This window comes from Aulostomus chinensis, chromosome 3 (genome assembly GCF_037954235.1).
Source record: "Aulostomus chinensis isolate RoL2024-O1b breed Wild chromosome 3, RoL_Achi_v1.0, whole genome shotgun sequence".
Taxonomy (NCBI): Eukaryota; Metazoa; Chordata; class Actinopteri; order Syngnathiformes; family Aulostomidae; genus Aulostomus; species Aulostomus chinensis.
Window position 1 is genome coordinate 25,937,155 of NC_141322.1, and position 21,575 is coordinate 25,958,729.

General features: G+C 38.9%; 3 protein-coding genes across 10 annotated transcripts; 2 read left to right on the plus strand and 1 right to left on the minus strand.

The window, feature by feature from the left end:
- The first annotated feature begins 426 nt into the window (after window positions 1-426).
- On the plus strand, window positions 427-9,527 carry sycp1 (synaptonemal complex protein 1). 7 transcript variants are annotated; one of them, XM_086199945.1, is made up of 32 exons: window positions 427-614; window positions 801-929; window positions 1,762-1,846; window positions 1,929-1,969; window positions 2,052-2,216; window positions 2,372-2,439; window positions 2,775-2,848; window positions 2,942-3,000; window positions 3,100-3,166; window positions 3,271-3,344; window positions 3,435-3,543; window positions 4,113-4,207; window positions 4,275-4,450; window positions 4,887-4,954; window positions 5,036-5,097; window positions 5,219-5,335; window positions 5,761-5,864; window positions 5,948-6,106; window positions 6,187-6,268; window positions 6,367-6,429; window positions 6,504-6,566; window positions 6,674-6,736; window positions 6,844-6,960; window positions 7,034-7,144; window positions 7,233-7,325; window positions 7,404-7,478; window positions 7,571-7,657; window positions 7,773-7,904; window positions 8,185-8,256; window positions 8,339-8,446; window positions 8,567-8,632; window positions 8,754-9,527. In XM_086199945.1, exons 2-32 carry the CDS (start codon window positions 801-803, stop codon window positions 8,892-8,894), a joined length of 2,925 nt encoding a protein of 974 aa, XP_086056071.1. In that variant the 5' UTR covers window positions 427-614; the 3' UTR covers window positions 8,895-9,527. The 7 variants fall into 7 exon arrangements, with proteins under 7 accessions (XP_086056071.1, XP_086056072.1, XP_086056070.1 ...); XM_086199946.1 differs by having other exon boundaries at window positions 427-613; window positions 794-929; XM_086199944.1 differs by having other exon boundaries at window positions 427-929.
- Window positions 7,549-18,101, minus strand: slc5a8l (solute carrier family 5 member 8, like). Its single transcript, XM_086199951.1, has 18 exons — window positions 17,278-18,101; window positions 17,037-17,102; window positions 16,735-16,786; window positions 15,784-15,851; window positions 15,276-15,430; window positions 14,846-14,986; window positions 14,633-14,762; window positions 14,454-14,542; window positions 14,020-14,132; window positions 13,280-13,347; window positions 13,090-13,176; window positions 12,771-12,961; window positions 12,352-12,461; window positions 12,141-12,226; window positions 10,824-12,042; window positions 10,150-10,652; window positions 9,877-10,029; window positions 7,549-9,788 (listed from the first exon to the last, which is right to left on the minus strand). Exons 1-15 carry the CDS (start codon window positions 17,629-17,631, stop codon window positions 11,935-11,937), a joined length of 1,818 nt encoding a protein of 605 aa, XP_086056077.1. The 5' UTR covers window positions 17,632-18,101; the 3' UTR covers window positions 7,549-9,788; window positions 9,877-10,029; window positions 10,150-10,652; window positions 10,824-11,934.
- tshba (thyroid stimulating hormone subunit beta a) lies at window positions 14,445-20,993 on the plus strand. 2 transcript variants are annotated; one of them, XM_086199953.1, is made up of 4 exons: window positions 14,445-14,530; window positions 17,285-17,391; window positions 19,473-19,654; window positions 20,151-20,993. In XM_086199953.1, the coding sequence occupies exons 3-4, from the start codon at window positions 19,493-19,495 to the stop codon at window positions 20,421-20,423; spliced, it is 435 nt and encodes a 144-aa protein (XP_086056079.1). In that variant the 5' UTR covers window positions 14,445-14,530; window positions 17,285-17,391; window positions 19,473-19,492; the 3' UTR covers window positions 20,424-20,993. The 2 variants fall into 2 exon arrangements, with proteins under 2 accessions (XP_086056079.1, XP_086056081.1); XM_086199955.1 differs by lacking the exons at window positions 14,445-14,530; window positions 17,285-17,391 and adding an exon at window positions 19,256-19,367.
- Window positions 20,994-21,575: the final 582 nt, after the last annotated feature.

Sequence of the window (21,575 nt, forward strand, 5' to 3'; positions counted from 1 at the left end):
TTTGGAATAAAGTTATATTCAAACATAATCAAAATGACAACAGAAAAACTGTATTTCTCAGATTAGCCTCTTTTCACATACAAAGCGCATATCTTAAAAAAAAATATGACAAGTGCATGACAAAATCCATCTAATCCACAAACTGTTGGGATAATTGGTCCACCTTATTATTACTTTAGGGTATGCGGGACTTAAAAAAAACTTTTTTTTTCAACAGCAAGCTGAGCGAATATATTAAGCTATACTAATTGGAATTTTAATCTTTTTCTATCAAGTTTAATTTACAAGTGACTTTAAAAAAAAAGTTTATCAGCAGTAATTGCGGTTAATATTTCACAGAAAATTATTTTGCATCATAATATAAATCGTACGATCGTGCAGGCGACTTTACCGGCGCTTTGTGACGTCACGCAAAATTTAACAATTGGCCGTTGAGTTGCGCGTGAGTTTCCTCGCTCAAGCAGAACCCGGGTCAAACGCTGATTCAATTCTTCGCTTCGGTCGAGTTAAATACCCAATATTTTAGAATTTTAAATAGTTTCATGACTCCGCTGCTTGTATTGGAAAAAAAAATATCGTACTTACGTCGCTGTTTTGGCAGGTGCTTTTAACTTGTAAGTTTTGAGGACTTGTAACGTCATGCGAGGAAATTGATGTTAGCTAGTCTTACTCTTTGTAGGCTGCCTCCATCCGTCACCCCTAATTTTAAGATTAGAAGGGGGGGGGGGGGTCTTTAATATCGTCGTGACATTGCAGCTTGGGTTAAAGTAACCTGAATCTAGTGTTCTGGTCATTGCAAGATGGAGACAGACCGAGGATTCAACTTTAAACTAATGGTGCCTCCTCGGGTGACTACTAACAAGATATCTGCTGTAAGACCTCGGGAAATTGCTGAGAACTGTGGCGGATTCATGAATACATCGCAACGGGTAAATTAATCCAAGTCAGCAAGTTGTTACCTTTTTGCTATGTTTTATGTATTAACCTTAACTGCTAATCAATAAATTCATGTCAGACATGCAGGAAACTATGAGAGGCTGACTCTACCCCGATGGAGTGGGAGAACGGGGCCTTTTAGAAAAGACGTCAAAGAATATCCCAAACCTTTGGTGATTTACAGGCCTTCAGACATGCGTTATTTAAATTTGTGATGATGCATCTTAATTTCTACTCTAACCAGTTCATCTGATACCTCACATCAAGTCTGGCCCCACGACCCTTCCATCTGCAGGAAGATCATTTAAAATAGGGTCATTATCTTTTGCACTTTTGGGGGAGGCAACTATAGTTTCAGTGTGTGAGGTAGGCCTCCCCAGGAGGGGCTGTAGACATCTTGAGGAGAGTCTTAGTAAATGTAGATTAAAGAATATTAGTTAACAAAGGGCACTTTGCAGAATATCCTAGATATAGGTGATTTGGTTAAGTAATACTTACATTTTAGGGAATTCTGTAAGTGATCTTTCCAAGTGTTCGAAACTAATAAATGTCTCTGGACACAAGATTTTTCATGTATGTTATGGTACCCTGAAGATAAAGTATGTAGCAGTATTAGGCTAGGTTGGTTTAAAATTTGAATGACTATGGAATGAAATAGCATAATAAAGTATCGAACCATGAGTACTCGACAGTAAGTAGGGCTATTTGGGGGAGCTTGTCAAAGAGAGGGCCCACCATCTCAGACTTTGAAACCCCCTGATCTAAGAGGTAATAGAAAGGAATGCATTCATATGATGACTCTGTATAAAAAGTGTTTTCTTCTAGGGCTACAGCAAATGTTTTGACAAAGAGCAAAATGGGTCTTTACCCAATATAAATGTCGTCACACCAGCTAAACCAACCAGACAAGGTAAAATCTGTCTAGAAACATTGAAATAAATCATTTAACAAAAGATGCTGGCATAAGAGTAAATATTGTCTCTCCATTGAAGATTTTAACAAGATGAAAGTGCCACCAATGGAAAAGGAAGAGGTAATGAGTGTGAAACATGAATAGGATTGCCCTTTACAACATTTTATTTAAAGGTATGTGAGTCTCTTGAAACATTCCACAGAATAATTTCCCTCCCGGACAGCTTTATTCAAAGCTGTTTGATGAAGTTGACAAACTTAAGTGCTGGAAAGTCAAAGTTGATGCTGACACACTGCAAAATGAGAGGAAACTTCAAGAAAACATAAGAACCATTGAAACTCAGCGCAAAGCCATTCAAGATCTGCAGGTGCGTGCCCCCTGGTCAAGTTATTTGTCTTTGCCTCTTCCTCCATTTTTCACGTTTCTTTGTTTATCATGGGGTTATTGATAATGGAAAAATACTTACTCTTATATTCCTTGGTATATACTGATATTTGTAGTGTGTGTGTTTTTCTTTTACAGTTTGGAAATGAAAGTCTCAGCATAAAACTTGAGGAACAGATCAGTGAAAATGAGGATTTAAGGAGCAAGTATGGGTTTTGTTTTTAAGCACAAGAAAGAAAATGAATGTCGTATTCCAATTATTTTATTCAATATTGTGATTATTATGATGAGCATAGTCTGCGATACTGCTTATTTTGAAATTTGTATTTTTCAGCTCAGACATACTAGGAGAAACTAGCATCAAAAGAACTTAAAAATGATTGCATTACATTTTTTTTCGTGGATTTATGTGTGCATTGGCTGATGTCACAATTATGTTTTGATTAAATCTGCAGCACTAAAAGATAGGTTTTAAAAAATCATACATGGGACATAAAATCCTTAAATGTTTATCTTTTTTAATGGCAAATGTTTATTACAGGAACAACGCAACTCGGAATTTGTGTAATATTCTGAAAGATACCTTTCATTGGTCGGCTGACAAAATGCAAATATGTAAGTAAAAGTGTGTTAAATTCTGTTTCCCACATAATGTCTCATCCTCCCTCATTTAGGTGCAGAGAATAATACATATTCCTTTTTTTGCAGTTGAATCTGAAAGAGAGGAAACTCATCAATTCCTGAGAGAAAATAATGAGACTATTCAGGTAAATATCTCTGGATCATATCAAAGAGTGGCTGAGGTGTACTAAAACGCTGGGACATATGGTCTTACGCTTGGTTTACTAATAACATTTTTCCTGTAGAAAATGATTTCAGAATTTGAAAGCCTTCGAATTCAGGCTGAAGCAGATCAACAAGAGTTGAAGAAAGGTATATTTTTAGCTGCATGACTTTAAGGTTCGGGGGAAAAAAACATTTTAAAAGATTTCAAGCAAGAAAGCTTGTCCATTAACTAACACTTTGGATTTTCACAGTGAAAGAGGGCTTGCTGGAATTTGAAAACCTGAAATTGAAATTTCATCAAGACTACAACATGAAAGAGGAAGAGGTTAGTAAAAGACAATATGAGGACATTATCAGGGAATGTGATGTAAAAAAATTTAAACAAACAACTTAAAGACTAGCCCTGTTTTCCCAGGTTGCAAAGCTTCAAACTAAACTAACGGATAAGGAAAATAAACTAAAAAAACTCTTGCTTGACCTCCATGATTGCAACGAACACTGCAGGCAGCTCCAGGAGGAAACGAGTAAGACCAGGATTCTGTTTCACGATCCACAAGAGGTGGACATGTATATTCAAAAGAAGGATAAACAAGAATTCAATTTTGTTCTGTTAAACAACAGCCTTGGAGACAGACACAATCAGCCATTGCTGTATGCAGTGTTCATTGGCCAATTAGATGTAATTGAAGTACTATTACAGTTCGATTTAATTTTATTTGTATTGTACCATTACCTGACAAAATTGATCTGAAGGCACTTCTGATAGAGGAAGTAGTCAAGTGATGAGTATCTTGTACCTCTTGGTCATCAGTTTGTTTCTGTGGAAGGATCAGTGTACGGGATCTAGTGACATCTAGTGGTTAGGTTTGAGACTGCTGCCCCTAATTTCAGCCCCTCCTCAGGATAACCATTGATTGGAGGGTCATTTATGTATTAAACACAATTTATAAAATTTGTTCACTTAAATTTTTTACAACCCAAAACTTGAAACAGTGCAATTGTAATATTTCTTTTTTTTCCATTGCGGCTTGAGTGAGCAGTAAAAGACACATGTTGATTTAGAGTATACTAATGATTATATCTGCTTTTATAGATCAAAAGTGTGAACATCTCAAAAGCTCAAAAATAGAAAATGACTCTCTTCTTCAAAAACTGCTCTCCATGGAGCAGCACTGTAAAGAGACTGAGGTGAGTAAATTAAGCTTTTTATTTTTGCAATATGTGCTTTGATTGATATTCATAATCTTTCTTCAAGGCAAATCAGCAAGCTATTGCCTCAAAACTGAAAGAAAGTCATGAAGAATATGCAGAGATCATCCACAGCAAAGAGATCAGCTTGCAGGAGCTCAGCAATCAACACAAAGAGAAGCTGGAGCAGTTTCAGACGACAATTCAGGACCTAAAAAATTCCCTAGCCGTAGAAATACAGAGGTAATATTAACACAACATAAGCTGAACCAAACACAGTTTTGCTTAATGCTATGGTTTAATTCAGTCACAAATTCTTATTGTGGAATTCTAATGTCATGTGCGTCACTGTTCAGCTTCACATGTGTGATTTGTTTAGTTAAATCTGTATTAGTGCAGCCTTTCTGAGCACTGAAAAGTCTCAGTATACTGTGGGGTTGTAGCCTTCTGTTCACCTCCAAAAAAGTAGAAAACACGCTCATCCAAAGGAAAATGTGAGGAAGATGTCGGAGCAAGAAATGTAAATGTAGAAACAGAGGAAGGTCCACACACTGCAGCTCCCTTTATAGACTTTTATTTAGATACTCCCAGGCGTGACTTTTCAAGCCAGATGTCTTTTTTTTTTCAAAAATTTTGGAAAGTCTGAAGTCATTACATTCCTGTGACTCATTTTTTTAAGGACCAAGGAATATGAGGACAAACTAATTGAACACAACAAGGAACTTGAAATGAGAAATGCCCTTTTAGGTAAGCCTCCCTGTGGAAAATGCATTAGTTTCAAATTCAGTGCTCTGTTAAGCTAAAATTAGAGCTGGTGTTTGCTCACAGGAGAGACCATAGAAAAATGTGCAGAAAAAGATGGACAGATCAGAATCCTTGAGGATGAACTGGTGAAGTGTATTTCAGTTGCTTTCTTTATTTTGGTCTTTGCTCCTTAATTATTCATTATATTCCAATACAGAAAAATGAATGATGATATTCAAAGCATTTTTTTTTTTTTTGTATTCCTAGGACAACAAATCTAAATCCATGGAGTCCATGAAGGTTAAGGTGGATGTTCTTGAGATCAGGGTGGAGCAACTCAATGCAGAGCTTTCAAGAAAGAACAAAGACGCCCAAGTGTTGAAGGTCAAAAATAAGTTGCCTCTAAAAAAGGCTGCTCAAAATTGAGCAACAGTCACCTTTACGAATACCTTGACTTTGATACCAGTTCCAAAGTCATACTTTTTTGATACCAATTAAAATCCATTTGAACATTATATTACTTTATTATTATCATACGACACATTGTTTATGTTTTCAGCTCCTTTGTATTTTCACACTCAATAGATTTTACTATTATCAACAAATTCAGTTTCAACCTTGTGTGTGTGTGTGTGTGTGTGTGTTCGTGTGTGTACATATACATTTATATATCTATATAAAGGCTTATGAAATTGCTGAAAAAGGCAGAAGATTAGCTAGAGATAATCTAGAAATGGATCCCTTTCTTCTTTGTTTGTTTGTTTGTTGTTGAGTCCATTTACCATTTGTTGCATTTGTCTTACCATCAGGTCAGAGTGCAAGAGCTGGAGGAACATTTGTTCAGTGAAATGAAGAAAACAGAAGAATACACTTTCCAAATAGAACAGCAAAAGAACGATGTGACACATCAAAAGTAAGTTGCTAAATAGCCAAGGGTTATATGCAACTGTTGTGTTGTGATTGTGAATAACTAATTATCAATGTTGTTTTTTTTAGAGCAAAATATGAAGAGTTATTATCCAACTTTAATGAAGTTCAGTCTGAGAAGAAGATCATTGAGGAACTGCTGGAGAGTGGATCCTCAATGAATGAGGAGAAGGCTGCTGAGCTACAAAGAGAAATGCAAAGACTGGAATATGAAAACCAGGGTTTGCGGTCAGTTTGCATTTTAGAGACCAAATCCTTTAGGACATTGTGTAGATTCTGTTATCATTGTGTATACTTTTTATCTATAGAGACGAAGTAAACTCCATTAAAACCAAAGTCCAGGAAAGATATGAAGGAACTGAGACTTTACAGAATAAAATGGAAGAAAATGTAAGAATGCCATCTCAACCGCAGTTATCAGAAATGTACATCCATAATGGTATATTGTATCAAAAAGGTTCAATGTCGTTGTCATTGTCATTGTCCAGTTTGAGCATTTGCAGGATGAAATATCAAAAAAAGAAAAACTGATCAAAGCAGTGGAAGCAAAGGTGACTATTAAAACTTAAGAGCTATGATTCATTCAGTCTCTTCCCAGTACTAATGCTAACACTTTTTTGTTTAGCTGTGTAATCTCAGGAAAAAAATTACAGCAAAGCTTAAAGCCCAGGAGGAATGCCAGAAAGAGGTTTGTGATTATTGAATCGATCAAATTATAGACAGACAATAGATATAATAATAATAATAATTATTACCTGTTCAACACAGTGCATTAATTTACTTCTATATTTTCAGAATAAAATGCTAAAGAAACAAATGGCAAAGGAAATTGTAAAATCCAGTCAACTGGAATCTAAGGTACGGTGATAATTTGCTCAGTAGCTCCCAGGGTTTACATTAAATATTGAAACTGTTGAGTATGTATCTGCTCAAAGGATTCATTGTGTGATATGTTTGTTTCTTAGATCAAAAGTCTCCATGAGGAGTCCCAGAAAATTAAAACACTGAATGAGGAAAACCATCAGAATTTGCTCAAGGACCTGGAAGTTAAAACATCTTTTGTTGCAGAGCTTGAGAATGAGGTTATTAATGTAATATGGTGTTTGATTTTAGCTCCCCAGAATAAAGACTGAATGACAACATCTTGTCTTGTAGGTACAAAAGCTTAGATTAAGTGCAGAAGAGGCCATCAAGAGCAAGGACGGTGCAGAACTCAAGTGTCAACACAAGACAGCAGATATGGTTGCGCTCATGGAGAAACACAAAGTAAGGCCAAGTATAGTTTTCTGCTCAAAAGTATTACCGTCAATTTTAACAAATGCCTCATGAAGGAGACCTTGACTTGGATTAATAGAGCCAATATGAGCGACTGGTTGAAGAAAAAGATGCCGAGCTCGATGAAAAAAAGAAGCAAGAGAGGAAGGCAGATGCCCACACAAAGTCACTGGTGTGCTGCAATATCGTACATTAACATCAGCCATGTTAAGGTTGAATTGCAATTTCTTAATCAGACGTTTGTAATCAGGAGCTGGAAATCACAAAGCAGAAGACAGAAACTTGCCAGCTGAAGAACCAGCTGATGACAGAAATAACAAAGAAGGTATCCTAGTTGAAAACCGTTGGTTTTTTTTTTTTCATTTTGACTTTTTGTTAAAAGTTATAGTGAGCAGTTAAATCTTTTTTTGCTGTTAGGAAAACCTTCAGAGGGAAATGACAAATCTAAAGAAAGAAATTTCATCACTGAAACTAATTCAGCTGCCAGAAGAAAGCAGCAAGCAGGTACAATATGTCCACAAGCAAAAGAAGGACCACAAGTGATTAGTTACCATTATTAGAATGATGATTGTTTCTCGGGGACAAAACTTGATCTCCATCATGAACTTTAATATTCTAGTCGAGTGCCTTCAGCCACAATCAAGGAAGATGTCCAAGGAATGAGACGCCAAAACAAAGCTCACCAACGCAACATGTATTTGACTTCTGCAAGGCCAGGACTCCCTCTGGCACTGCAGTTATGAAGAAGGTTGTGAGTCAAATTCACCTGTATATTTACTATAAATATGTGTGTGTATATATATTTGTGTATATATACATTTGTTTGTGTGTGTGTGTGTGTGTGTATGTAATCAGTCTGCATCACAATACAATCTATATATTTTTTGTGACCAACAATTGCTACATATTCCTCTTAAAGGTCTTAACTAAAGGCTGGCGTACAGTTTGTTCTTAGTACTGTTGGAAAAAAATTCACTATGAAATGATGTAATGATTCTGCCTGTTGTGGTTTTCATTTTATTTTATTATAGGAAATTCTCAATGAAGATCTGACAACTCCAGGAAGAATTACAAATAGGGTTGCCGGAAAATCAAAGATCAAAGTAAGATATGGTATAATTTCAACAATTACTAAACTGACCAAAGTAAAGTTGACACTGAATTTTTATCTGAATTTGCTTCCAGTCCTACAGAATAAAGACACCCCCATCTGCTGAAAAGGCAGCGTGTTGGGGGAAGACTGCCGTTGAGTTTGAACCCAAGTCTGACAGCTCTGATCAAAACGATATTTTGGTGAGTAGTATTTTATTTGTCTGCTGATTTTATCTTCTTTTTTTTTTTAATTCTTTACGAGTCAAGGTCATTTTGTGTGTAAAAGTACACATTTGGCCATTTTGGTTTTCTCCTTCACAGACCTTTGCAAACACACCTGTACCCAGGTTCTCAGCTCCTCATTCTAAACCCAACTTTTTGAAAAAGGTAACAGAAATATCATGGTGTGATGCCAAAATCAAAAATGTATTTGCAGAGCCAATGTAGGTCTCACAATGTAAATAACTGTTTACTTTAATTTTTAAAAACTGGATCAACATTTTTTCAGATCCAGAGTCCTGCCTCTCTGAAGTCACCAGGGAACTCCCTGAAGTTAGCTGCAATGAAAAGGATGAGAGATGCTGGCTGGACTGCTGTTACTGGCTGTGACAAAAAAAAGAAAAAGACAAATGAGAAGATCTTTGCTTAAATAGGTGTTTAATGGCCTAGAATGAGAGTTATTATAACTGTTATCCAGGGTAAGGGGTACTAATTTAGTACTAATCAGTTCAGTTGTAGACAGTTGTAATCCAGATTATTTATGTTATGCATGCTTGGTGAGTTGAAGTGTATTTTAAGGGACGGCAGATTTGCCCACTATGATTTGTTACTTGTAGGTAATAATTTCTCTCTTCTAGTGTGAACATGAAACCTCATTCATTCAACACAAGTTATTGATATGGTATAAGGTGTAGTTGATATTTGTCATACACATTTATGTATCCTTGTAGAAAGCATAGAAACTAATTTCTTTACATTTGTAGAAAGCACCAGTTAAATGGTAACATTACTAACACGATCCAGATTGTTCATTTTTGTTTTGGTAGTTATGTATTTTAAGCTACTGTTGAGTGGCCCATGAGCAAATGTTGCTCGTAGTGGAAGTAATATTGTGGATTATCCTATATTTTGTCTGGTGTTATGTGCAATCTCTTTCATTCTGGAAATATTTGCAGTTGGTATGGGAGTATGGTTAAATGTATGTTTCTACCATTATATATTTAATGCCATTTATGTATCCTGGTATTTTAAGTGAAATAAGTAAAAGTTCTGTTCAATTTCCTCAGAGTTGTCTTGTTTTAATGTCTGGTTCAACATTTGTTCCTCATTCAGGATGGCCATTTCACAAAGGTTTAAATAGCTCTATTATTAGAGGGGCATTGGTTTAATCAGTGGCTGTCATGAACTCTCACTCCTTCTTGAAGGAACTCAAGATGGAATTGAGATTGGTCTGCTGGGGTTGTTGGTACATCGTCATAGATTGGATAGCCATCATAAAGTCCTCCAGAAATAACAAGTGTGTCATCGTCAGTTGCAAATGTATCTATGGAAGAGTTACAAGATCTTTTAAATAACATCCAATAGTGCAAAATAGTTTTAATTGATGCTTTAATTAACAGGGAATTCCTTACCCATGTCATCAGGGTCCTTCAGTGGTTGGTGTGTATACTGGATTCTATGTTTGCATCTGTTGAACATCAGCATAGCCGATGCAAGAGCCAACGCTCCAAGCACGACACTGAAGAGAATGGTCAGGATCTTGTCTGACATGTGAAGTTTTAAACCTTGTGGCACAGTGGAAAAAAATGAGGACATGAAAGTTACTGGCAAAGGTCTGATAAAACATACAGTAAGCAGTTAAATAGGAGTCAGTAAATAGAATCATGAAGTTTGACGCTGCATACCTTTAGTCCTGGCCACGGAATCTGATGTGGTATTGACAGTAGCAGATGAAGCAGCTGTAGTTCCTCCGCCATTTGGTGTACTTGTGTAACCTGCAGTGGTCTGGATTTCTTGAGCTGTTGCATTAAATGTTGGCTTTTGAGTGCTTCGTGTTGTGATTGTCAGTGATGCACTGTTTGTTTGAGGAGTCATGGCAGTTGTTGACTGATATGTATCAGGGTTGTTTATGCTCTCAGTTGACTCTGCTGTGGCCCTCTGGGAAGAGCCGGTAAAGGGAGATGTGTCCTCAGTCAAGCTTGAGATAAGAGTTGTATTTACAGTGGAGGTGGAATTTTCCGTCATAGTGGTGTTGGTCAATATTAAGCCAAAGGTCGTTAATGTAGCTGTGCTCGGGACATCCAAGTTTGTCTCATTTGTTTGTGCCTCAGGAAATCTTAGGGCCAGTAGGCAACAAAGCAGGGTAGCAAAGATGCCATCCATGGTTGTCAAGTCCTGTACTGGAAAACTAAAATAGATGAAAAACTTGTCAAACATGAACATGTGGTTGTAAATGCAGAACTGGTGACAACATTTATGTTTCTTCATTTACTTTGCTGATTTATGTTCAAGGATTACAGATATTTACAGCAGGAAATTACATAGTTCATACTAAGTCAAGACATAAAGACCTACTTACCCTCTGATAATGTGGAGTTGTCAGTGGAAATATTAATATTCTCTCACGTGAAAGTCCAAAACTTGATCGGGATCAAGCAGAGGTTTGCAGATTTTGCTGATATCACAATTCTTTATCAGAGAAAACAGTCTCAGTTCGCCTCCCTGCTAGTGAGTCCTCCTCCATGTCACGGCTGACTCCACTTCCTACAAACCTGGAATGGGCTGTCGTCTTGGCATAGTGGCAGGTAAAAGTGGGCAGGTCAGTGCTTTGCAAACTTCCTCTATTGTATGTTGCCATGGTGAAGCACAATTGCACCAGTGAAACCCAGTGTTTTAACCTCATACACATGGAGGTCAAGTACTCTGGGTCTTGTGTTTTAGATAACATAAATACGCTGCATTTATGAAGAAAAAAAATTGTGTCTAATATTTACACATAGTTGATAAAGCAAACAATTTAATATAAAAATAACTAGATAAAGAAATGTGAGGAAAACTTAAACATGAATGCCGTCATACTCATAAAATATCAAAATTCTATCTTGAAAGTCTGTGTCAAATGGAGGACGATGTTCATGGTATGCAGAACTATCAGTACATCTGAATAAAAAGGCATCAAAGTAAAAGTGGAAATGGAACCAGCCCAAACATTGTCATTGATCATCACAAGATATTCAGTCATTATCTTCTATTAAATATGGCATATTCCCTTTTGTGACAACAATGTCCTAACAGCTGAAATGTTAAGGATCAGTGTTCCTTAATATACCCGACTCCAGTACAAGTTAGTAATAATAGCTGGGACTGATTTGGACTCCTAGTCAAATGACATGGAAGCTCTTGGGGGACAAAAAAAATACTACAATTTTGCAGTAGATGAAAAAAGTGCATTTTGGTCTTATATATTCATGTATGATATGGAAGACAAGAAAAAGAGCTGTGTCCTGTATTGCCAGTCTGAAACTAATTGCAGGTACTTGTACTTCAGCAACATGTTTGGAACAACACATCCCAATTGATATGAACAACATGATTTGTTTTCATAAATCAAATACAAAACAGGGTTGTAGCAGCAATTATGGCTGGTCATTGGTATTAAATATGTTTCCTAATGTGTTTACATAGCAACACTACAGTTTGGTGGCTTTATCAGCATCAGGACTCATTGGGTCTACAAATGCTGACTTGTCAGCAGCCATATCAAATTCTGATGCATCCCTCTCTTTGATGACTGATGCCTGTAGTGGATGGAGAGGAGGACAGCAAATGTTAATCATGTATGAATACATTATTATTGTTGTTGTTGTTGTTGTTTAACAAAATAGTTTATCTCTACCTCTGATTTCATCCAGTAGCTGAAACAGATAAGGTCATTCTTCCTCACAAAAAGATCAGAATTCAGTTTCTCTTGCTTGCAACCACCTAAAAATAATCAATAAATATTCATACTCCTCAGTATCTTCTTTCATGGAAGTTTTACTAAGTAGTACATCAGCCCTGAAGAGGGACTTGGGGGGGGGGGGGGGGGGGGGGGGGAGACGACGTACCTGTGATCATGCTCACCAGCAGGCCCGTCGCCATTGTGGTCAGTGTGCCCAACAGACAGAAGTAGAGGTAGGACAGAGAGTACCAGTAGTCTGCTAAAGCTGGCCTGACACTGACATACACACAGGGTTTCACATCAGTATTCACCCTTTCTGTATATATACTGAGGTGTGTGTGTGTGTGTGTGTGTGTGTGTGTGTGTGTGTGTGTGTGTGTGCGTGCAAGACATGGATGTGTCAGTATCAAAATAAATTTAAAGCATATTCACAAATCCATTCCTCAGACATACCTCTGAAAGCGCTGTCATTACATTATATAACCTGTTTTCAGTTGCATGCGTTGCCTATAATAACATTTTGATAAGCTTCCTCTATACTTTGGCTATGTGTGCTTGAGTAACCTCTTATGTAACTTAACTCACTCAGGCTGTGAAGTTGGAGTCACTGGACTGGTCCAGGGAGCTGCTGTGGAATTCTGGCCCATTGTATTGTTGCAGTTTATTGTGCTAACTGGAAGAGGTATTGTCTTTTCATCTGTTGGTGGGTAAATCTGTGCTCCGATCCCCACCCACAGAGTCAACACCAGACCTATGGTCATTCCCACAAGTCCTCCCTGCAAAGTAAATAGACATGTGGTGAAATACTTCCTCGTTGTGTCACTAGTTTTAATAGCAGTATTTATCTGAGCTGTCAAACGGTACAGTTTTGCTGGGGAATGTACCAGTGAGAGGACATACTTACTATTGAATTAGATGTGCGAAAAAACATGCCTAATAGGTATAAACCAAGGAGGGGCCCGCTGATCATTCCAAAAATGGAAAGTGCTGCCTAGAAACAGACAACGATCAGGACGCTTGTTCTTCCTACTGTTCAGCTCAAGGGAGTGCTGTGGAGCAATAAATAGCCCCCGCTGCCAGTGACTGAGGCTTACCTGCAGAATGCTCCCCATGAGGGAAGCAACTCCAGCCATCCCAATACACAGGGCACCAAAGAATACACCTGGAAGTAACAAATATTACTACAAGATAACAAATGGAACATTTGGGGTCTGTAGTACTGAAAGCTGTGACATAGTGGGGTCTTATTAGCTTCCTTTTTTCCCCAATCCATAATTGCCGCTCTAATTAATAGGTTCACTGAAATAGATTGGAACAATTTGACTTTTGTTTGGCAAGACGTATAATAACTATAAACTGCATAACACCTGAAGGCGAAATGTCAGTCTGGCAGTCTCACACAAAATGAGATACTGGCGCTACATCCTGTCTTACAGATCCTGCGTCTTTCTGCCAGCACAGGATTTAAAGCTAGATAATTACAGCATTAACAACTACTGCATGTTAACTATGTGTTCTGAAGGTCTGGTTTTAGAAACATTTCCAAATGACTTAATTGTCATTGCTTACACAGGATTTCTTGGAACTGCTTTGCTCTATAGGCTGTTGCACAAAGATTTTTCATGTCCTCAAGGAATATAAATCTTATTGGAGTCCTATTGTGTGGTATTTATGTTGAAAATGGTCTATTCTGGTGGCATCTGATTTCTTGATTGTGTGTTTTAATAAATTGAATTTGTAAAATGCTTTCCAAGAAGTATTTCTTGTGAATAATTTTCCTTGAAAAACTTCTTCTCTGAAAACTATTTCACGCACACATTGTAACACAACTTACTCAGACCCATGTTCAACCAGGTCACCTGCTTCGCCGTGAGGTTTTTGCATAGAGGGAAAATAAAGTCTTCTACAGTGACTGCAACCAGAGCATTGATGCTAGAGGACACGGTGCTGAAAAACACGCAATGGGAAGCTGTTAGTGAAAGAACAGACAGACTGATATATTTAAATGACAGTTTGCATAAGAGAATAGCTGAGAGTCAGGTGGCATGCAGACGGTGGCTTTCTATTTGAATATCTTCAAATAGAAAGGCAAAATGCGTTGAGAAGTCTGTGTGGAAGTGATGTGCTTTGTTTTCAGGTGGTATTCACGTGTAATCTTTTTGTCTTGTTCCTTATCTGGAAGTACACTTGAATACTTCCTTATCTTACACAGCATTCATTCCTCGGATGTAAAATAATACAATTTTCCTTGTTTGTCCCAGGCCTCACCTCAGGGTCCCACTATATGCAGCAGCCACAAACAAGCCAGGGATTCCAGGGAAGGCTGCCAGAATATCCATCACAAGGTAGGGAAGCAGCTGATTGGCAAATAAAAGAAAGAATTTTTTGTCATATTAAAAGTAGCCTGACAACCATGTGATGAGTTAAACATTTCCAGCAGTAGTTACCTGGTCAGGAGCACTTATGTCGCCATTTGTAAGCGGGTCACAGTTCTTGTAAATGGAGAACATGGTGATGCCGGAAAACACGGCCAAACTTACAGTCACCCATAAACCAACCATGTTGACATACAAAGACCTGAGAGATTAAACAGGACTTGTCAGGACGTGAACTCTCCCTCAAAGCCAAAACCGTTCACTTTGCTAAGCCGGAACACTCACATCTTTGCATGTCCCAAGGTTTTACAGGAGATGTAACGCTGCACCTGGGACTGGTTGATAGAGTAGATGGACACCCACATGATGCTGCCACCGATTACAATGGTCCAGAATGTGTGTCGCTTCAGAGGATCTGGATCAAAACTGGGATAAAAGACCAACGTGTGAAAGACATCAATATATGGAGAGATTACAGCGCATATTTGTAAAACTGTGGTGTGAGTGAGTGAGTGAGTGAGTGAGTGAACGTTTATGGGAAAATTTAGATTTTGTTGACTAGAACAGCCCCACATGAGTCACCGGAAGCAATTGTAGGAAAGTTGAATTAATTAGAAAACACTAATGGCATTACTCTGTTGGCCCCGCCTATTTTAGCGTAATCCGTTTAAAACCAATAACAAATACTCTTCGACACGTCTGTTTGTGTGCTTACTCGAATGCCTCAAGTCTGCCTCCTTGTCTGGCGTCTTCCCAAATCTTTGTCAGGCCTCCCTGGAGAACAGCCCCTCTCGCTATAACGGCCACGAAACCTGCCAGCATGATCACCATCTGCAGCACGTCTGTCCAGATTACAGCTTTTAGACCTCCCTGAAACAAAACCTGTGTGAAGGCCCACTCACTGCTGTATACTCATTCATATATTTTCCTGTCACTGTCCGTAAAGGCCGACAATAAGCAGTGTACAATTTTGCACAAGTTTTGCATACTTTCAGACTGTTCTGTAAACTACACAGAAGCAAATTAAACCTTATACACACAATAACTGATATATTAAACTGGTCTTATAAAAACATAAAACCCCAAATGAACCATGGCTGTTTTCAGATCAACAGTTTGGCCTTCAAACATGAACTGACATATGTCTGTTTTTTAATACTCATCTTCTGTACCATTTGCTACCAAAAAAAAACAGATTATTTTTTGGAATCCACAGTACCAACCAAAGTGCAGTAGAGGATGCACACTACTCCAGTAGCCACCAGCACTCCCCACAGGTCCAGTCCAGTAACTAAATAACAAGACAGAAAAACTGTTAGGTCAGGGACGTAACGCCAGAGAGTCACAATGAAATGGAGCATTTCAGCTGGCATTGACAACTTCTTGCAACAGTTGTTTGTTGTTTGTTGTTTTTTTAGTGCAACTGAATGTAGCCTCTTAATTATGTGCTGTCATGGCGCTTTGTAGTTTTTGAGCAATTTCCCTTTTATTGATGAAGTCTGAAACATTTTCCTTTCATTTGTGACTTGTGCAGATTTGTTTGGTCCTTTTTATTTACACGTGAAAACATTTGCTCACTTGTGTTTCCTTTTTCCTTTTCTCTCTTTTTTTCTGTGTGTGCGCGTGTGTGCGTGCGTGCGTGCGTGCATGCATGTGTGGTGTGGTGTAGTGTGGACAAGGCATGGCACTCCCCTCTGATTGCAGCGTAGTCCTCATGTTGTTTGTGTTACCTATGGTCACTGTTCTTCCTTGCGCTTGGAGGGTCCCTCCCCCACCCAGCATGCCTCACCTGCTTCCTCTAAATCCCTGGCTGAGCTTATCCTTAAACCAGTCACTTTTACCTCCCTCCAGCTGTCCTGCTCATCTAAACTCTGACGTTCACTATCGCACTACCTTCTACTCTGCCTGCCCCCCCTCTTTCTCCGTTATTCTTGCTATCAACCACTTTATCTTATAATTCCATCATCTGTTTCTTGGGATAAGGGATAAACCAGAGAGAAAGAAAAACAGCCCCTTTAACAACACTACAAGTCATGAAAATTATTGGGGAAAAACTGAATAGATTTGACACAACATTGTATAACAAGATTGCAGTTGCAGTTTACAAAGTTATCGTTCAAAAACCTTCAAACTAAAAAGAAGTCCTTGTTTTGCTCTGATATGCTTTGACTTACTTTGATTTAGTGCAAGAGCTGGTGCGTAGATGACCAAACCAGTGTACAGGGCCTGATAAAGATGCCACCATTAGTTGATTAGATGGAAAGACAAGAAGCATGTGATTCATATGAATGGCTTATAGTGAATGGTTTTAGTTTGCATAAAGTCAACAAAGGAAAAAAAAAAACAGATGCTGTGTAATATGTTATATTTCCTCTGAGGAGTGATGATTCCTTCCTTGTTTCCACATGATTTGTACTTGTTTCTTATCATCAAAACAGAAACATTACTGAATATAAATAATCTTTTCGTTACCTACCGTTTGTACAATATACATTGAAGTCCCGATTATTCGAACGGGCCGGCTGAAGCGCATCTCCAGGTACTAGAAATCAAAGGTAATCCTAAACAATCAGTCATGAAGTCATGACAGTTTAGGTAACATAGGACAAAATGACAAGTCATGATTGTTTTAAACCAGGACCAGTTTTAAACCAGCTTTATTGTGTATGTCTGCCTTTGGACTGCTATGATCGTTTCCAGTCTGTGACGTTGCTTACCTCATAGGCGCTGGTGGTCCCCAGACGATAAAAGAGGGGGACAAAGATCTCAGCAGTGATGGCAGACATAATAGCATAGGAGAAGCCGAAGAGCCAGAAGGCAGCTCCAAAACGGTAGGCCTCAGCAGGTGTGCCAATGACTGTGATGCCAGACATGAAGCTGGCAGTCAGTGACATAGCCACTGGCACAGCTGTCATTTTCCGTCCTCCCAACAAGAATTCCGAGCTGCTGGTTTCCTTACGGCCACGGACTGCCTGGAAAAGGCCAATGCCAGCAGCCCCCAAAATTGTTCCAGCAAACACAACATAATCCCAAACAGAGAACGTGGCCACTGGGCCACCTGTACCAGTCATGGTTGGTTAAGCAGAAGAAGCTGCCTTGCACTGACTCTTTGAGCTGTGGTTGCGACTGCTTGGATTCAGTCAAATGTCAGTATTACGTAATTCTGCTTGTGTTAAATGTCCTTCCTCCTAAATTATCATGAAATTGTCCTCAAGCTAAGTTGAAGATATACCAACACCAAAGGCAACAATACAGAAAAAAAAATCCTTGAACATTTCAGGCTATAGAAAAGGTTTACTTTCAGACCTTCACCAAAAATAGTAAGATCCAAAGGGTTTAGCGTTGTAGTCCTCCAGAGAGTAAATGGCCTCTACTGATTAACACTGAGACAGCAGATCTCCCGCTTCTGCATTTGGCAAGAATCTGGTCGACTCTGATGCTTTCGGAAGACTATAAAGATTATTTCACTCAGTTAATAATCCATCAAGGACGCATGGTACTGAGGTCAGCCATGACTTCAGTGATAGCAAAAAGTGATGATCCTGTGGAGCACTTATTGTCAGTGCTTTGATATCGAACAAGGGAGCGTCTGTCACACAGACACCTCCAGCTTACTCTGTAGTTAGTGGTTACAAGAGTGGGCGATCAAAACTCTTAGCGCAGTCACATACAATTATTAAGCACTTTTGTGTCTTAAATGGATACAGTAGCGTATCATATCAAACTGTAAAATACATCATTTAGGTGTCAAAGGAAAATGTGAAGTCGATAGTAAGAAAAACAACTAAAACCCCCCACTGAAAGAAAAATGTCAGGGACATTGATGTCAGTACAATAGACATTAAATGTCCTGACTTGTATTACTAGCCCTTTAATGAACAGATATTTGCACGGTCGATTTACTTCAAGTCACTCTTGATGCGAGTCCAGTTAATTCTTTGGAATTTAATTTCAAACTGTCTCAGTGGCATACACTGTTAATGTTTCTTAGGAAGTGAGAGCTGCAGAGAAGGACTTAGCTGCTAACACTGACACCCTGATCCTGTCCATTGTAAACACACACTGGTGAAACAATATCCCTGCTTTACAATTATGACTTAATGTGTGAGAGACTTTGACTATCCTGGGCAATCATTACACAAAAGCGTAGATAAGGAAATCCCTGTTTTCCACCAGTGGTGGGTGGAAGGGTGGAGTAGAGTCAGTAGAGTACAGACCGTTAAATCCGTTTTGTCTCTGATGTCTACTGCAACAGATAAGATAAATGTGTTCTGTGCACGTTTGGACTGTGACAGATTTTTTTTTTTTAATGCATGCTGATTGTTCTTTGGCAAAAAAAAAAAATTTCTACCCACAGTGCACAAATTATCTTTTTCACATGCAGATAGAGTGCACGGGAATATTTTTGCGTACAGTAAGTGATTCCTTGAGTTAATTAAATGAGAGATTTATCATGTTTACTTTGGAAAAAAGTAATAAAACTGGTTAAAATTTGATTGCCTCTCAAAAGTAACCCTTCTTTCAAGCAGAAATCAAGATTTTGGGCTTTTGTGACATCTAGTGGACACTGTTTCATGGACGATTCAAGGGGCATAGAGTCAGATTTCATTGTTTCGTGCATGAACTTTGTTTCTGAATGAGATCGTAAATTCATTTAATCATCTTAATAGACTAAATGCGCACTGTGTCCTTTTAGTCACAGATTGCAGATAACAACTAATTTGGATAAAAGTGGACTACACAATAAATAGGGATGCTCAGGCTCACAGCACCATCAGGCCTGCTGGTGCCCGCATCTCTCAAGCAGGTGATCGTCCCACACAGAGAAGACGATGAGGACAAAGATCTCAAACATGAGATTTTCTCTGTTATGTGGTTATACAGTAAATGTGTCTATTTGTTCTTCATGCAGGTCTTTCAACACTGTTTAACATGGAGACTTCTGTGTTCACCTGCTGGCTTCTCTTTCTGCTGTTTGGACCAGCTGTTCCCATGTGTTTGCCCACTGACTTCACCCTGTATGTGGAGAAGCCAGATTGTCACTTCTGCGTGGCGATCAACACCACTATTTGCATGGGATTTTGTTACTCAAAGGTATGTATGTTTGTCATCTCCACAGTAAGGAGAAAGTTAGCATGATAAAATAAATAGTTTATACAAATGGCCATGGAAAATTCTCTGCTCGATGTGGTTGTTTCAAAACTGCTGTAGCATGGAATTATGTACACTTTGTTTCTAAAAGACTTTGGATAGTTTTATCAAATATTTATTTAGCACCCAGAATGTCGTTTCTTGAACTCAAATGTGTGAAGTGTATATCGATATTCAAAAATGGATGTACGAGACAAACATGGTTCTGCACACGCTACTGCACGTTTGAAGAATGTTCCCTCAAGGAACGTGTTTGTTCAAAAGTATATATAAAAAAAAAAAGGTCCCCAAGAGGCCAGAAGTGCATCTTTTGACAAACAGAAAGGGTACAAACTGAACAGGTCAGTGGCATTCGTACCCTTCTAGGTCCACGTTGACACCTCTAGATTTGACTGTGTGAGATCCTTAACACACCTCTTTGCTTGTGTGTGGTGAACAGGACAGCAACATGAGAGGTATACTAGGCCCGCGCTTCCTCATCCAGAGAGGCTGTACCTACGACAAGGTGGAGTACCGTACAGCCATCCTGCCGGGCTGTCCCGCGGACACCAACCCTGTCTTCACCTACCCTGTGGCACTCAGCTGTCACTGTGGTGCCTGCAGGACAGACAGCGATGAGTGCACCCAAAGGGCCAGCGTAGACAGGGCTACATGTACCAAACCAGTAAGACGTCTCTACCCGTATCCCGGTGACTACATGAGCCCTTTCTAATCCTCTTGTCCTTCTTATTGTTTTGCTCCAAGGTAGCTGACGTTAAAAAGTCATTTGTTTGTGATGGATACAGTGTTATCTGTACTTCCTTTACTGTTACTCATTGTACCAGCTTGTTTTACTGTGCTTTGTTGTGGAACGTGGGTACTGAAGCCCTCCCTCTCAGTTTACGGGGGGGTTGATCCCGGAATGTATGAGTCAGTGTCGTTATTTAGCCTCCTGTCCACCAGTGTGACTCCCAGACTCATTGTGCTCATTCTGATCCTACAAATGAAACTGAAATAAAACTAAAGTCTTTAAATAGCTTTCTGACTAAGCTGTGCTTGACTTAATCGCATCCGATGCCATTGCATTTACTACTACTACTTACACGCAAGGTCGGAACACTACGATGCCACTTGGCATACTGCATTTGCCCCCACAGTCATTCTGGCACGTGATCAGAGGTGCCAGAAATAGTGGTAGGACAATGTCACAAGCACTGCAGTGTGATAGTGACCTGGAAACATGTTCAAACTTGATACTTTAACATAGATGTGGTTCAATATTGTGTTTTCATGAGTCTGAAAATTTCTGGCTGGACTCCTGGACGTGATTGTGGACATGACCTGTTGTTCACAGATCATCAGTGAGGACATTGAACCTCAAAAACTAAGCGCATTGTTCATTGTGAGTTGGTTATGTTTCTCCACCAAGTAGAGTTTACGTGTCTAGTTTCTTGTTCACATGGGGAATTTGGGTAGACAGCTGGAAGTTATTAATAGCACAGAGGTTAAGAGTGGGGGAATGCATTATACAGATCATCATGTGATCCTGATATTATACTCTGACACTTCCTTGCTCTATATTACAGCATCACTCTGCTCGTAATGATTTCTATATCAATTTCTGCCAATAAAATCTATTTTGTCTAGTAGAATGGATCAGGCCGCTATTACTCTTTGTAATGCAACTTCTCATATTTATATCAGAAAATACAAAAAAAGTAGAAAGTTGATAAGTTATAAGTCAGAAAATAATGAGGTCTAAAGTGATGGTTAAAGAGAATTGGCCCCTTACAAATGTCACTGTGATCAGTCAGCAGGACTCATCTCCATTGCCGCTGCCAAGTTATGCCTTCGAATGACTGATGCGTGGCGTGAGCCGAGTCAC

Coding starts and splice junctions, on each gene's coding strand:
- sycp1 (XM_086199944.1), top strand. CDS start 801: ATGGAGACAGACCGAGGATTCAACTTTAAACTAATGGTGCCTCCTCGG. Junction 3,001..3,099: donor AAAATAATGAGACTATTCAG/GTAAATATCTCT, acceptor TTTTTCCTGTAG/AAAATGATTTCAGAATTTGA. Junction 5,098..5,218: donor GAATCCTTGAGGATGAACTG/GTGAAGTGTATT, acceptor TTGTATTCCTAG/GACAACAAATCTAAATCCAT.
- tshba (XM_086199953.1), top strand. CDS start 19,493: ATGGAGACTTCTGTGTTCACCTGCTGGCTTCTCTTTCTGCTGTTTGGA. Junction 19,655..20,150: donor TGGGATTTTGTTACTCAAAG/GTATGTATGTTT, acceptor TGTGGTGAACAG/GACAGCAACATGAGAGGTAT.
- slc5a8l (XM_086199951.1), bottom strand. CDS start 17,631: ATGACTGGTACAGGTGGCCCAGTGGCCACGTTCTCTGTTTGGGATTAT. Junction 14,987..15,275: donor GGCAGACTTGAGGCATTCGA/GTAAGCACACAA, acceptor CTTTTATCCCAG/TTTTGATCCAGATCCTCTGA. Junction 14,543..14,632: donor ACATAAGTGCTCCTGACCAG/GTAACTACTGCT, acceptor TTTGCCAATCAG/CTGCTTCCCTACCTTGTGAT.